Raw genomic sequence first — 14330 nt, forward strand, 5'->3', positions numbered from 1 at the left:
GTTAATTATGTTGGAGATGGGGAGAGTTCTACAGTAGAGTAAGGTGGTGCTAACTTCTTTTTTTGGGGCTTTTGTTATACCTGGGGAGATGCGTGGGACAAGATGACAGAGAAGGGGCATCAAGATGCTACATAACTCCCCTGAACTCAAATGCCTAGTAGGCAAAGGGAGTGGACGGGGCCAGGTGCATTATGGCTTGGAGTGTGATAAACTGAAGAATGTAAGTTCAAAATTTTTGAGAAGCTAGAAATTCAGGGTGTTTTATGTAAACTCCCAGTTTATGTTAGACAAACCTGAGGTGATAGAAATTTTAGGCACTAGAGGTAAGGAAACATTGAGTTCCGCTTCAGAGATGCTATAGGGCTCACGGTGTGCTGTTGTAACTGGTTTGTTCCTCTCCCTTTAGTCTTACCAGAGGGCAAAAGGAGGATAAGAAACTGGCATGACTACCTGAGCTGATCATAGAGTGGCCCTCCTTCGAATGAGGGCATGATAAAAGAGGAAGTAAACTGCTTTCTGAGCCAGAATGCTTGGGCTCGTAATTTTCCAATGGCTCAAAAGGTCACAGGGGAAGACCCACAGGAAGGCCTTGTTTTCATCACCCCCTTTCTGGAAATGTCTACTTAAAATGTATACAAGCCTGGGCAACTGTGTATTGTTCCAAGTTTACAGCCCCTGTCTTGAGGAGCCTGTTTCATCTTTGTCTGACCACCTTTTGGCCCATTCTCTGTGGTTGTTGCCCCTCCACTAACCCGTGGCTGCCCCCAGACAGGCTGCTAACCCCAGTTAGAAAGGGTGGCTAGGGCTTGCTGCACTCCAGTCAGAAGCAGGCACTGACCTCTTCATCTTCATCCTCATCCTCTTGAAGAACCAGGTCCAGGATGTTCCCTTTGATCTTGAAGTCTCGTGAAGTGCTGAGCTTTATATGCTGCATCAGGTTCACCTGTGACAGGATTGTAAACATGGACACATTTTCCTACTGACAGGTCCTGCCCAGGACAGCCTAAACCATCTCTGACAAACCCTTCAGTTCCTCTAGGAAGGCACACACCCACTTGAATCCATGAATGTTTGGATTCAGGCCATCAGATCAGAAACAAAAAAGAACAGTAGATTTTTCCCCCACTGCAGTTGTGTTGCTTCAGTTTCCCAGGTCCCTTCACAGGGTAAATGGAATTGGTAGAAAACAGAATATGTTTACCTTGGACCTCTTAGAAAGGTGGATGAGAAATTTTTCATACTGTTCAATGGCAAAGATGAGATTAGGGATTGGCTTGGTTTCCCGAAGAGCTCTGGCCTACGGGGCAAAGAAGAGAAGACCACCTAAATTTTGGGTTCAAGGCGGTTTTCTTTTTTTTTAACATAAATTTATTTTCGGCTTCGTTGGGTCTTTGTTGCTGCGCGCAGGCTTCGTCTAGTTGTGGCAAGCGGGGGCTACTCCTCGTTGCGGTGTGCAGGCTTCTCATTGCGGAGGCTTCTCTTGTAGAGCACGGGCTCTAGGCGTGTGGGCTTCAGTAGTTGTGGCACGCAGGCTTCAGTAATTGTGGCGCACGGGCTTAGTTGCTCCGCGGCGTGTGGGATCTTCCCGGACCAGGGCTCGAACCCGTGTCCCCTGCATTGGCAGGCGGATTCTTAACCACTGCGCCACCAGGGAAGTCCCTTCAAGGGTTCCTGAAGTCCTCTGAAGCTGTCTGTAGCAGAACTGCTCATGGCTTTGGGAGAAAGCTAGTCAGTCTTCCAATCAAATGCAGTTTTACTTATATACCAGTAATTAAGATTTTTTTAACAGTTCACTCTCAGCAAAGGAGCTAAATGCTAATGGAGATTGCAATGAATCCTTTTTATAATTCCTAAATATTTGTTATCTAGAAACTGGCTGAGGGATAGACCATTTGTAGATATTTGGTTGCCTGACTTGATATTCTTGTAACAATGAGCCCACTCTACACTACCTCTATTTCCTCTCTCTGGTCTACATATGAATTTTCATTGCTGGTATTAATATATCTCTTTCCCCTCAACTTGAATTGTAACTTGTAGATCCTTCCATGTTTCTTATGTATATAGACATGTTTCTATATATATTTTTTAAAACTACAAATGAGGACATTGTTCTCATCTTTTTTTTTTTTTCTTTTTAACATTATCTTGGGAGAGAATCCTATATCTGAACATTTAGATTTGTATTTTTTTCATGTCTGCATAGTATTCTACAGTATAAATATACTATAAACCCATTTAGCCAGTCCTCTATTAGTGGGTATCCTAGTTTTCCCAATATTTCACTTTTACTTTACAACACTGCTAGGACTATTCTATACATAGGCCTTTACAATTTCTATATCCTAAAAATGGAATTGTTGCAGTAAAGAGTGTGTGTGTGTGAATGTATAGGTCTAAAATTGAGCAGTTACTGCCACACTGCCCCCGTGAGAGAGTACTGAATTCTCACCTTTGCCAGCAGTGCACTAGAGAACCCACTTCCCTGCACCCTCTCCAACTCTTTCACATCCTTTAGGGAGCACCTGTTGCACTCACTAACTTTTCTTAAAACCAGTTCCTTCACAATGGTTATCCTAAGCTATTTCTATTTTTAAAGAAAGAGCTCAAGATTTTCTGGTACTTCCTGAATAAAGTATATGTTTTTTGGTTCAGAGGAAAAAGATGTTCCATCTGAACATAAAGTCCATGAGCTGAGAAGGAGCCATACACAAACATTTTCCCTCCAGCTTTACTGAGATATAATTCATATACAATACAATTTACCGATTTACATTGCACAGTTTAGTGTGTTTTTGTGTATTCACAGAGTTGTATAACCATCACCATAATCAATTTTAGAATTTTCACCACCACCGCCCCCCCGATAATCCTACACCCATTTTAGCAGGCACCTTCCCAGTTTCTCCAACACCCCCCCTTCCCCCCACTCCCCAGTTCTAGGCAACCACTCATCTTGTCTTTTTAAATTTGCCTTTTCTGGACATTTCATATAAATGGACTCATGTAGTCTTTTTCTGACTGGCTTCTTTCACTTAATATAATATTTTCAAGGTTCATCAGCAACCACATTTTTTTTTTTTAGCCGTGCTGCGCGGCATGCGGGATCCCAGTTCCCTGACCAGGGATCAAACCCATGCCCCCCGCAGTGGAAGCTCGGAGTCCTAACCACTGGATCGCCAGGGAGGTCCCAGCAACCACATCTTGATCACTGTCAGCAGCTTACCATGGCTGTGGGCCCAGCAGCGGTTTTCTCCTTTTTCTTTTCTCCTGTATGTTTTAGGCTCTTACTATTCTTGTTCTAAAGAAACAGAAGCAAATTCTGTCATTTCTGAAGATTGTTCTGTAGAGCTAGCAGGCTAGTGGTAAATTTCTAGTATGATGATTACAGTGGAGTATGGGGGAACTCTTAGGGGGACCAAGTCTGCGTGAAGAGATTATCCTGCAGCAGATGCCGGAAGGTGGGAAGCATTCTGGGACGCTTTATAATCCTCAGATATTTTTCTATTTTTTGTTGGGAGGTTTACCATCTTGCTCTTGGATACATCTAGCACATGGAACTGAGGGCAGGACCAACCATTACTATAGCAGGGCAGCCAAGGGACTAGTGAGGCACAAAAGGACTGTCACGGTTAAGTAGGAATAGGTGTTTCCCAACTGGGAAGTTAGCTAAAAGGGTTGCATAAAGAAGAGGAAGCTGGAGAGGCTGTTCCCAGAACAATGTATCTTACATGACAAGTGGTTACATGCTCCAGAAGGGTTTAAAGGTCACAGGAACACTTACTTCCCTATGTTGTACATAATTAGAGAATAAAGAGCTCCTGGAAAAAGGAAGAACCAATAAGGGAACCAAGATGAACAGGATTCTGATAAGGCAGAAGAGAATTGAGACATGAGTCGGGAGAGACCACCCAAGTGTGAGGTACACAAACAGGAACCTTTTACCTGAAGGGGAGTTCTGTGCCCTCCACGAATGGAACATTACCACGTTCCATGTGACAAGGAAAAGAATTAAAAACAGAGACCTGCAAATGGAGACAAATTATACTACTGGAGCTATGTGAAAGGCGGGAGGCTTGGTCCACACGGCATGTTCTGGAAAATAAGAAAATGCAGGTATCCCAGAGATGCTGGTATGAAGAAACTTGTTTTTGGCCCTGGAAGGCAAGGTAGAGGGTGAAGACTTCTTAAGGGAGGGGCAGAGTAGCAGCCATAGATAGACCCCATGTGGACCAAATGGGAAGTGAGCCATCTTCCTAGAAGTTGTACCCAACATGGGACCTTGTTGGAACTCCCTAAATCAACCCCATCTACTGCCCATTTCTGCTGATTCAGGTGGGACTAAAATTGTAGCTGGAAGAGAAGCATCTTTTAAAGGTATACAGTTCTGAGCAGGATGCTAAGGGTTTTGGAGCAATGGCTTTCATTGCTTTCTTCCCATTGAGATCCAAGGCTATGAGGAAAAGAAAGGGTCCATAAGAGAATAAACAGCTCTCTGAAAGATGCGGCAAATGCAATCCAGATTTCTAGATAGAAGTTGGAGTTAGTGGAACCATGGGCTCTTGCCCAAGGTCACTCATTAAGCACATCTCACAAAGAGAAAAATGTTTGCCTGTGGATCAGCTGACTTGTCAAGTAAGGCTTTAAGTCAAATATGAATCGAGAAGGGGGGAAATATCCAGGGAATACATAAACTGGTTTTTGTGTAGTGTAGAAAAAAAGATAGTCTAGAAGGTGCCTGGTGATAAGCAAAAGAAGAGCTTGAGAATGGGGTCAAACACAAAACCCCAAAACCTCCCAACATTTTACATGTCAATGAGTACCAAGTATGATTCTAGAGCAAGGGGTGACCAACTAAACCCCAGAGGCCCACTGCTTGTTTTTCAAAATAAAGTTTTATTAAACACAGCCAAGCTCATTCATTTGTGTATTGACTATGGCTGCTTTTATGCTACAACGGCAGAGTTTAGTTGTGACAGTGACTGTATGGTCTGTAAAACCTAAAAGCATTTACCATCTGGCCTTTTGCAGAAAATGTTTGCTGACCCCTGTTGTAGAGTCAACGTACTTGGGTTCAAGTCTCAGCTTGGCCTCTTAACTAGCTGTTCTTGGTCTTTTTTTCTTTTTTTTTTTAATTTTTAAAAAAATTAATTAACTTATTTATTCACCTATTTATTTGGCTGCATTGGGTCTTTGTTGCTGCAAACAGGCTTTCTCTAGTTGCGGCGAGTGGGGGCTACTCCTTGTCACAGTGTGCGGGCTTCTCATTGCAGTGGCTTCTCTTGTTGCGGAGCTCGGGCTTATTCTTTGGCAGGCAGATTCTTAACCACTGCGCCACCAGGGAAGTCCTGTTCTTGGTCTTTTTAATACCTAATATTACTATTTGGCAGAACGTTCCATAGAGTTCAGCTTGGGAAATGATGCTGTAAGGCCACGTTCATTTTATTAGAACAGCTAACATTAGAGAACACTTGCCTGGTGTTGTGTTAAGCACTTTCCATGCATCACCTCATTCATTCTCACTATGCCGCTACTTTACTTACATTCCAAAGGATGCCCAAAGGCATGCATTTGGAATCACCCAGAAATAAACCAAGTCATTGAGCCCAAGCATGTTTGTTTCTCCCCTGCTCCAAGTGCACACATATCAAATGCCTTCTCTCGCTAAATCAAACTTTTTTTTTTTAATATATAAAGATTTCCTTGCTGTAAAGACTTCAAACCTTGGCTTGTTCTCATATGGGCACCTTTGGCTTACTTTAAGTAGGGAAGAAACTTTATATACGCTTAGCTCAGGTGACCTAGCGGTCCCCTGGGAATATAAGGAGTCCTTTCTTACTTGAAGATGCATTTTGGTACAGACTCTGAATCACTTACCTGTATGTAAGAAATGAAAGAATAGCATAGCGGGGTCAGATGTGAACCTGACAGCTTCACCTGCAGCAAAGGAAAAGGAAATCAATGTAACTGTATGAATAAGATGCTTTCCCCATTCCTAGGAAAGGCATTCTCAGCTCACCAGCTTTTCCATATTTTTCGGAATTCCTCTGGAGTGCTGACACACCTGGAGATACTAACAAAAGATTCCAAGATTTAGCATGCCTTCCTATATAAATGTCCCATGAAACTACAGGTAGTGACTCAGTGAGCAAATGGAGTATGACTTATTGCTCTGACTGGAGAGGGAAAAGAAAGTAAGCTACCATATTCATGGAGAATCCAAGACTCAAGGCTTCCTTTTTCCCCTCCTCTAAGTTCCAAAGCTTCCCAGACAGCAGGCAATAAAGGGTTTCTGTTTCTGACTTGTTCCGTTTATTGCTTTAAAAATCCTTCAGGCTGGTAGTCCCTGCATCTAGAAAACCAACGACTTTTCTGTTTTTGCTTTAGAAAAAGCCAATAAAGATTAGAGGTTCTCAGTATTTCTACCACAGAAGCTTAGTAGCCATACCTTGTAGCCAGAGCTGCACGTTCTCAGAAATGGCCACACTGCTGTTTGGGTACATGGTGTGAGGTGGTCTACTGTCTTTCTTGGGTTGTCTGTGCCTTTCTAAGTATTTAATGTGGGTCGTTGCTAGAATCAGAACTAAATTACCTAGTTCTTATCACTCTCTGAATGTCTGCTGAGAATCAAAATATTGCAAGTACAAAAAGAGTTTCTTGTTAACAGATACTAAGAAGCATTAACTTAAACCCAGGGCAAGTTATGCCTTTTATTTTTTAAAAATAAACTTATTCCCTACCCTAGTACCTGACCTGTGAGGCATTTAACACCCACTTGTTAAAGGAACAAACACCTTTTCAGTGCCCAGACTGGTCTGAAATAGTCTAATTTTTTGTGCAGTTGGAATCAGATTAAGTTCTATAGCTATAGTTTAGACTGAGTCCTAGAAGGTGTTTGAAGAGGCATTTACTCTCCATCAGGTGCTACATACTCATATGCTAAAGAAATAAGGGCCTCTAAAAACAGATTTAGAATTATGCCTCAACCGTTATTTCCGGGCCTGTGGAGACAGCTGCCACCTACTGATCAAACCATCATTTGCAAAGATGTAGTCAAGAGCTCTCTGCACAGGGGCGTTCTGCAGCAGGGGGTAATGTCCTGGCTGGGTGGGACAGAATGATAGTAGTGATTGTCTCTCCAATACTCACATATCTGACAAGTGCTGTAAGAATGGTGTACATTTTGCAAAGGTCCTTTAATAAGGTGTCCACACAGCTGCCTGACGGCAGGGCTGTCTGCACCAGCTCGTGGAAAAATGTAAGCAGAGTTCCCAATTGTATGATGATGGCTTTCTCAATGGGATGATTTGGTAGGGTTGCCTGAGAAGAGGCTTCTTCTGAAAGGAAAGGAAACTGGCATATTCAAACCCAACTGACCTTATTTTCTAGTTCAAGTGAAAGAGATTTAGAAACCAACGAAACATTAACTAGGAAGTCTGTAGGGAAAATGAGCATGTATTTAATTCATCATGCAAAATACATTAATAATCATGCTGTCATAAGGCACACTACCTTCTACTTCCTTCATTACTTTGGAAATCTAGCACAAACAAACAGAGCTCAGGGCATCTGCTTTTATGCAGTCCTCCAATTCAGATTTTAGTTAACTTACCTGGTATGATTTCTTGGCTCACTTGTCCCTTAAGCTTGGTGATTAGCCAGTCCACTTCTTCTAGGACCTTCTCAGCCTGACTCAGAAGAAGTAACTGTGAAAGAAAAGAATGCCTGGCATGGCTCACTGCACACAGCTGCTGGTGTAATATGATAACCATGGCCACCTGCGGGTGGGTTACAGGCCTCAGGACGCGAGCCACTATAATTCACTCTTCACAGGGAATAAAATGGAAGGTACGACAAGGCTATTTCCCAAGGGTCGGGGATCAACACTTACACAGACAGTAGGGGCAGCTGTTCTCAAATTCACCATTGCAAAGTGGTTTGTTTTCTCCACTTCTACATCCTGGGGAGGGAAAGAGAGGTGAGATATAATGACAGTAAGGCTGTTCCCCTGGCTTCTATCCCCAACTCAGGGTGTTGTATTAAAGGCTCACTATGGTACCTGGTCTATGTCTCCAATATGTCCATGGATATCCTGGGACAAGTCACGCAGCAGGGTCACAGGACTCTTACACAAAACATGGAGGCTGAAGAGCAAATTCATCAAGCCCTTGCAAAATGAGGCATCCTCTAGGAGTAGGAAGGAAAGAAAAGATAAGTTATAATCCAAGTCAGTCCTTTGGGGGGTGTGGGGTGCCTAACTGGAACATGTAGCTCGTCATGTTTCAGGCACAATATCCCTGTGCTGCACACACTCCAATCAAGGCAGCTCTCCCACAAAGGTGCACTTCTATCCACGAGTCCAAACAAGGGAGATGCTTCCCATTATTAGTCACCATCACTGCATAACTAGCACACAGGTCAAGAAATAGAACACTACCAGCACCCCAGAACCGCCCCCTCACCCCACCAAGGAAACTGTTATTCTGCCTTGTAACTGTAATCCAGTTTTGTCTGATTTTGAACTTTATCTAAATGGAATCGTACAGTAAGTACTCTTTTTTGTGTCTGTTGTCTTTTGTTGAATGTTATGTGTGTGAGATTCCTCCATGTTGTGTCACTGGAGTTTGTTCATTCTCATTACAGTATTCCACTATGTGTATACAGCACAATCCCTTGATCCATTCTACTGCTGATGAATGTTTGGGTTCGATTTTGCCTATCAGAATAGTGCTGCTGTGAGAATTCTTCCACCTATTTTTGCTGGGAGTGGAACTGCTGGATCATAAGCATATGTTTAATTTTAGTAGTTAGATGTTGCTAAACAGTTTTCCAGAGTGGTTATACCAACTTACAGCTCCAGCAGCAGCGAATGAGAGGTTCAACTGCTCCATATTCTTACCAACACTTGGTACTGGTATTGTGTGTGTTTTTTTCATTTTGGCCACTCTGGTGAATATGTAATTTTCTAAATGTTGTTTGGTGGTGATGATTTTATATAAAGCCTAAAAGGAAACATGTCAGGAAACTTACCCCAGCTGTTTTCCTTGCAAATCTTAGTTGTCCAGGATAACATCTGCACAAACTAGAGATCATTCAGATATTACAGAATCATGCCAAAAGACAGACCTAGGTGTTGTCAGACTAAAAGAGCCCTAGACCTTTCCAAGTCTAAGCAAATCACCTGCTAAAACACGTGCCTGGATCTAAAGTGGTAATCTACTAAAAACAGCATAAAAATAAGTCCAAAGTTATGAGAAGAATTATTGATACTTTTCTCAAATATAGCATATGACTCAATTCTCAATGCCCTCATTAAGGGCCAAAGGTCCTGGGGTCTGGGCTCTTACCCTTTGAGCTTCCTCTGCCCCTACCACCACGGTCTAGGGCTAAAGTACCCTTTTTCCTCTTCCCATGCCCCACACTCTCTGCATTTGAGACATCTTTAAGGATAGTAAGCTAACAGAGGTACAGGAGAGTAAGATCCTGGCCATAGTGATAGTCGAATTAGCTATTAGGAGCCAAGAGGCCATAGGAGGTTAAAAGGGAGGAGGGATTAAAAAAAAAAGAAGAAGAAAGAAAAAGAAAAGAGGCCAAAAAACAGAGTTTGGGGAAGCTTAAGGTCTTGGGATAGTAGGTCCTATGTTTCCAGATACACACTCAGCTTTCTGCTTCAGCAGTTGTTTGGGATTGGCTTTCAGCCACAAAGGCACTGAAATGCAGTGATACCTCAGAGTAAAACAATGAGTAAGAATCTAGTTTTTGATCTGTTGGGGAAAAAGATCAATTTAGAGGCTAACTGAAAGTTCTCTGCGAACTGATACAAAAAGGGTTTCCAGAATACAGTGATTACTGTAGAATACTGATTTCCAGAATACAGTATTAAATGCAACAAATAAATAAAGCAGGATGCTGAACAAGCTTTTGTGTGAAAAGAGTAGGGTCAGGAATAAGAATCTATATTCATATTGCTCTACAGGAATAAAAAACTCTTTACATAAGAAACTAAAAGAAGATATTTACTTACCGGGGGAGAAGAAGAACTGAACAGATGGAGGACATGGATAGAAGGGAGACCGTTTCCTGTAAATCTTTTTATAATTTTTGGTTTTCAAATCATAGAACTTTATTACCCATTCAAAATTAAATTAAAAAATTTTAAACAGACTACCTGAAGTTACGAGGGGGTGCGTGATGAAAATTAAATTTAAAAAATTTCCTGTTTATATTAGCCTTTCCACATCTATTTATTTTCCCTCAGATGTCACCATGTTCCAATTCTCTGTCTGTGTTTCTTTCCTAATCCTGGGCTCCTTGCAGCAAAAGTAGCAATACGAAAGAATGAAGCTGAAAGTAAAGTGCAGAGATGCATTGTTTTGATCTAGGATGACATAAGTAACAAAAGGGATTTTCTTTGGGCTACATGGAACTAGGACAACAGGAAAATCAAGTCTGCTTTTCAGTGCTCAAACACCATAACACACAGGGCTATGGTCTGGCTAGCTCTTCCTAAAGCAAGGCCTTACACAAGGAGGCTTGCATCTCAGCACTCCAACTTGTCTCCTCACAGATCAGGAAGGAGGTCTGGTAGAACCACACAGTCCTAGGCTCTCAAGCACTCTCTTTATCATCCTCTAGGGAAATCACTCCTGAATGGAACAGACCCACAAAATGTGGCACTTCTCTTATTCTGTATGTGTGAATGCTCACGTGGGTACATACATTCTTCGTGTCCGTGTGCAGACCCATACACATATACCTAAAACCTATCTGGGCAGAACTGATTCTGTTTCAGGACTATGATCATGCTTTCTGACTTATCACCTTTTGTTGAATCTCCCCCAAACTCAGTACCAGCTAACCTTGATGACAAAGTTAACTGCTGAATGTCAGCTACCTTCTTGATAATTAACATACTTTCATTTTAGAAAAGAACAGAAACACCAAGAGTGGGGAAAAACCCACATTAAGAAGGCTGAACACAGATAGACAAGATTTTTTTCTGTAGTGCTTACTGTTTACCCTTGACAGTGGCCAAACAAACAAAAGCAGTAATTATAACATGGTAGAAACACTATGTAGCGAAAGGTACATCTTGTAGATCTTATATTAATTCAGAAGCATAATTGAATATATTATTTTAAATAAGCCAGATTTCAAGCAGACATTTAGATATACACTTTAGGACATAACACTCCTTGCCTTCTGAGGGATGCTAAGTGGGAGTGAATGAGTGGTACTCATACCTGAGTGGAGGAGGGCTCCAGTAGCTTGGACAAGTTGGAGAGAACAGTGACAAGTAGGAGGGCTTCTTTGCTATTAAAGTCTTCTTCTTGGCTGCTAAGTATATTCAACAAGGACCTCTGAGAAAGGAAAAGTATACACAGAAACATTAGCAGACATCTTACTAGCAGGGAGAAGAGACATCTACCCGGAGATTCCTAAGGCTGGGACAGAAAGGATTCAAAAACACCAAAAATCCAAGAGGATAAAAGCTGAAAATAAACCTGGATTGAATAGGTGGTTTCCTACCCTGTTTCTGATCGTAGGTCTAAGTGTTCTCTTGAGAACTATGGACTCCTTCTCCAACCCCCTGCCAAATGTACATCAGGAATGAATTGTGCACCCAGTTTTTTTTCTCTGTTTTGGCCATGCCACACAGCTTACGGGATCTTAGTTCTTTGACCAGGGATTGAACCCGGGCCCATGGCAGTGAAAGCACTGAGTCCTATCCACTGCACCGCCAGGGAATTCCCGTGCACCCAGTTTTGGGTGGTTTGCAACTCCCTGAAGCCCATCCGCCGACCTCAGGGCTAGACCACGCCCCAATGCTGGTATTCCCTACACACCTTCCCTGTTTTCCTTTTCTCTGTTTCTCTCTCACCACCTGAAACACTGTATTTTGTCTGTTAGTCTCTTCCCACTACAATGTAAGCTCTGTGAGGGTAGGGTTTTGTCTCTTTTATCCCTTGCTATATCTTCAGCACCTGGAACAGTCCCTGGCATATAATAGGAACTTTAAAATTATTTATTAAAGAAGTCCTCTGTGATAAAAGATCCTGATATTGTGACAACTAGTGGTTAGAAACTAATACGAGGGACTTCCCTGGTGGCGCAGTGGTTAGGAGTCTGCCTGCCAATGCAGGGGACACGGGTTCGAGCCCTGGTCCAGGATGATCCCACATGCTGCAGAGCAGCTAGGCCCCCGAGCCACAACTACTGAGCTTGTGCTCTAGAGCCTGCGAGCCACAACTACCGAAGCCTGCGCACCTAGAGCCCACGCTCTGCAGCAAAGAGAAGCCACCACAATGAGAGGCCTGTGCACCGCGACGAAGAGTAGCCCCCAAGCTCCGCAACTAGAGAAAGCCCGTGGGCAGCAAAGAAGACCCAATGCAGCCATAAATAAATAAATAAATAAATTAATTAATTAAAAAAAAAAAAGAAGCTAATAGGCTTCACTGTCCAGTTTTTATGCAATCTGACAGACAAAGCCAAATTATATTTGCATGCATTAATGGGCTCCTGGCTATCTCTCTGTATCAGCTCAGTGATTCTTAGAGGCAATGACTCCTGCAGGTTGGGGTGGCTTAAATACACATCCTTCCTAGAATCCTCTTAAATGCATTCTCTCTCATTCTAAGAGCTCTGTCTTGTTGCTTGAATGATGACCCAGAAGAAATTCCTGTTCTGCTTGCTCACTGTCTGCCCATTCTCACCAGCTGGCCCTGCTAACAGTCCCTTTCCAAGGACCCTCACAAAGTACTGCAGTTTCCCAGGCTTCTCACCTGAAACTGCCGGATCTGGAATGCTGCTCTTTGAGTGACACTGACTTCCACCTCTTCTTCCTCATCTGTGGCATCTAGGAAAGGAAAAGAACTCTACCTTCTTTGAAATGGGCTTGGGCTTTTTTTTTGCCTTTTCATACTAAAATTTTAGGAAGCCAAAAAAGTCTGGAGGCAGATTTAATTATATTCCTAACATTCTGCAATTTCTTAATACTATATTCCATTTTCCAGTCACTGTTTGTGGATAAATGTAATCCAGTAAGTGCCAATTCTGAATCCACTAGATGTCACTCCTTAGCAACATTAGGACTTCTCAGGTGTCCTCTGGTAGGTTAACAACTAGAATCAAGAGGTTTGGTTAAGAAAGACAAACTCAGGGCTTCCTTGGTGGCGCAGTGGTTAAGAATCCGCCTGCCAATGCAGGGGACACGGGTTCGAGCCCTGGTCCGGGAAGATCCCACATGCCGTGGAGCAACTAAGCCCGTGCGCCACAACTACTGAAGACCGCGCGCCTAGAGCCTGTGCTCTGCAACAAGAGAAGTCACCACAATGAGAAGCCTGCGCCCCGCAACAAAGAGTAGCCCCCGCTCACTGCAACTAGAGAAAGCCCGCGTGCAGCAGCGATGACCCAATGCAGCCAAAAAAATTAAATTAAAAAAAAAAAAAAAAAAAGAAGACAAACTCAGAGAGAGCCAATTTATCAGAATTGAAATGCCCACCCAGAGCCCTGAGAAACTGATGAATCTTGGGCTGGTAGAACTGTTGCACGGCACTGAATATTTTCTGCAAACCCTCCAAGCATAGCAGCGAGATGTTCTTTCCTTTCTCTTTCTTTCCCGACTCTTCCACTGAAGTAGGAATTGAAGTGTATCTCCAAAGCAAGACCCTGGGGAAAAGTGATTTTATTTTCAAAGTCAGGTTCACTAAGGTACAATTTACATACAGTAAAATTCCCATCCTATAGATGTATAGTTCTATGAATTCTGACTAACTTACACAGTTGTGTACTCAGCCCCACAATCAAGATATTTCCATCACCCTAAAAGTTTCCATGTGCTCCTTTGTAATCAATTATTTCTCCTCGATTTCGCAAGCAACCACTGGTCTGTTTCCTGTCCCAGTGATTTTACTATTTACAAACTATCATATAAAAATGGTATCATTCAGGGGGCTTCCCTGGTGGCGCAGTGGTTGAGAATCTGCCTGCCAATGCAGGGGACACGGGTTCGAGCCCTGGTCTGGGAAGATCCCACATGCCGCGGAGCAACTAGGCCCGTGAGCCACAATTACTGAGCCTGCGCGTCTGGAGCCTGTGCTCCACAACAAGAGAGGCCGCGATAATGAGAGGTCCGCGCACCGCGATGAAGAGTGGCCCCCACTTGCCACAACTAGAGAAAGCCCTCGCACAGAAACGAAGACCCAACACAGCCATAAATAAATAAAATAAATAAACCCAAAGTTTAAAAAAAAAAAAAAAAAGTAAAAATGGTATCATTCATTATGCAGCCTTTAGAATCTGGCTTTGCTAACAGCATATGCTTTTGAGAT

General features: G+C 42.8%; 1 protein-coding gene across 3 annotated transcripts in view; it reads right to left on the reverse strand.

Annotated features, from left to right (window-relative positions):
- FANCI (FA complementation group I) overlaps positions 1-14330 on the reverse strand; it is a 78802-nt gene that overhangs the window by 1117 nt on the left and 63355 nt on the right. For 2 of the 3 annotated variants that reach the window (XM_036842313.1, XM_036842315.1), the window contains 13 exons: positions 13502-13668; positions 12783-12856; positions 11244-11360; positions 9031-9082; positions 8060-8187; positions 7892-7960; positions 7613-7706; positions 7150-7337; positions 6020-6073; positions 5878-5937; positions 3227-3301; positions 1202-1297; positions 839-943 (listed from right to left, as the gene is read on the reverse strand). In XM_036842313.1, the coding sequence (XP_036698208.1) occupies positions 839-943; positions 1202-1297; positions 3227-3301; positions 5878-5937; positions 6020-6073; positions 7150-7337; positions 7613-7706; positions 7892-7960; positions 8060-8187; positions 9031-9082; positions 11244-11360; positions 12783-12856; positions 13502-13668 (1279 nt within the window). The remainder of the gene's footprint in view (positions 1-838; positions 944-1201; positions 1298-3226; positions 3302-5877; positions 5938-6019; positions 6074-7149; positions 7338-7612; positions 7707-7891; positions 7961-8059; positions 8188-9030; positions 9083-11243; positions 11361-12782; positions 12857-13501; positions 13669-14330) is intronic. The other variant, XM_036842314.1, reaches the window with a different exon arrangement.

The sequence above is a fragment of the Balaenoptera musculus genome, chromosome 2 (genome assembly GCF_009873245.2).
Source record: "Balaenoptera musculus isolate JJ_BM4_2016_0621 chromosome 2, mBalMus1.pri.v3, whole genome shotgun sequence".
Taxonomy (NCBI): Eukaryota; Metazoa; Chordata; class Mammalia; order Artiodactyla; family Balaenopteridae; genus Balaenoptera; species Balaenoptera musculus.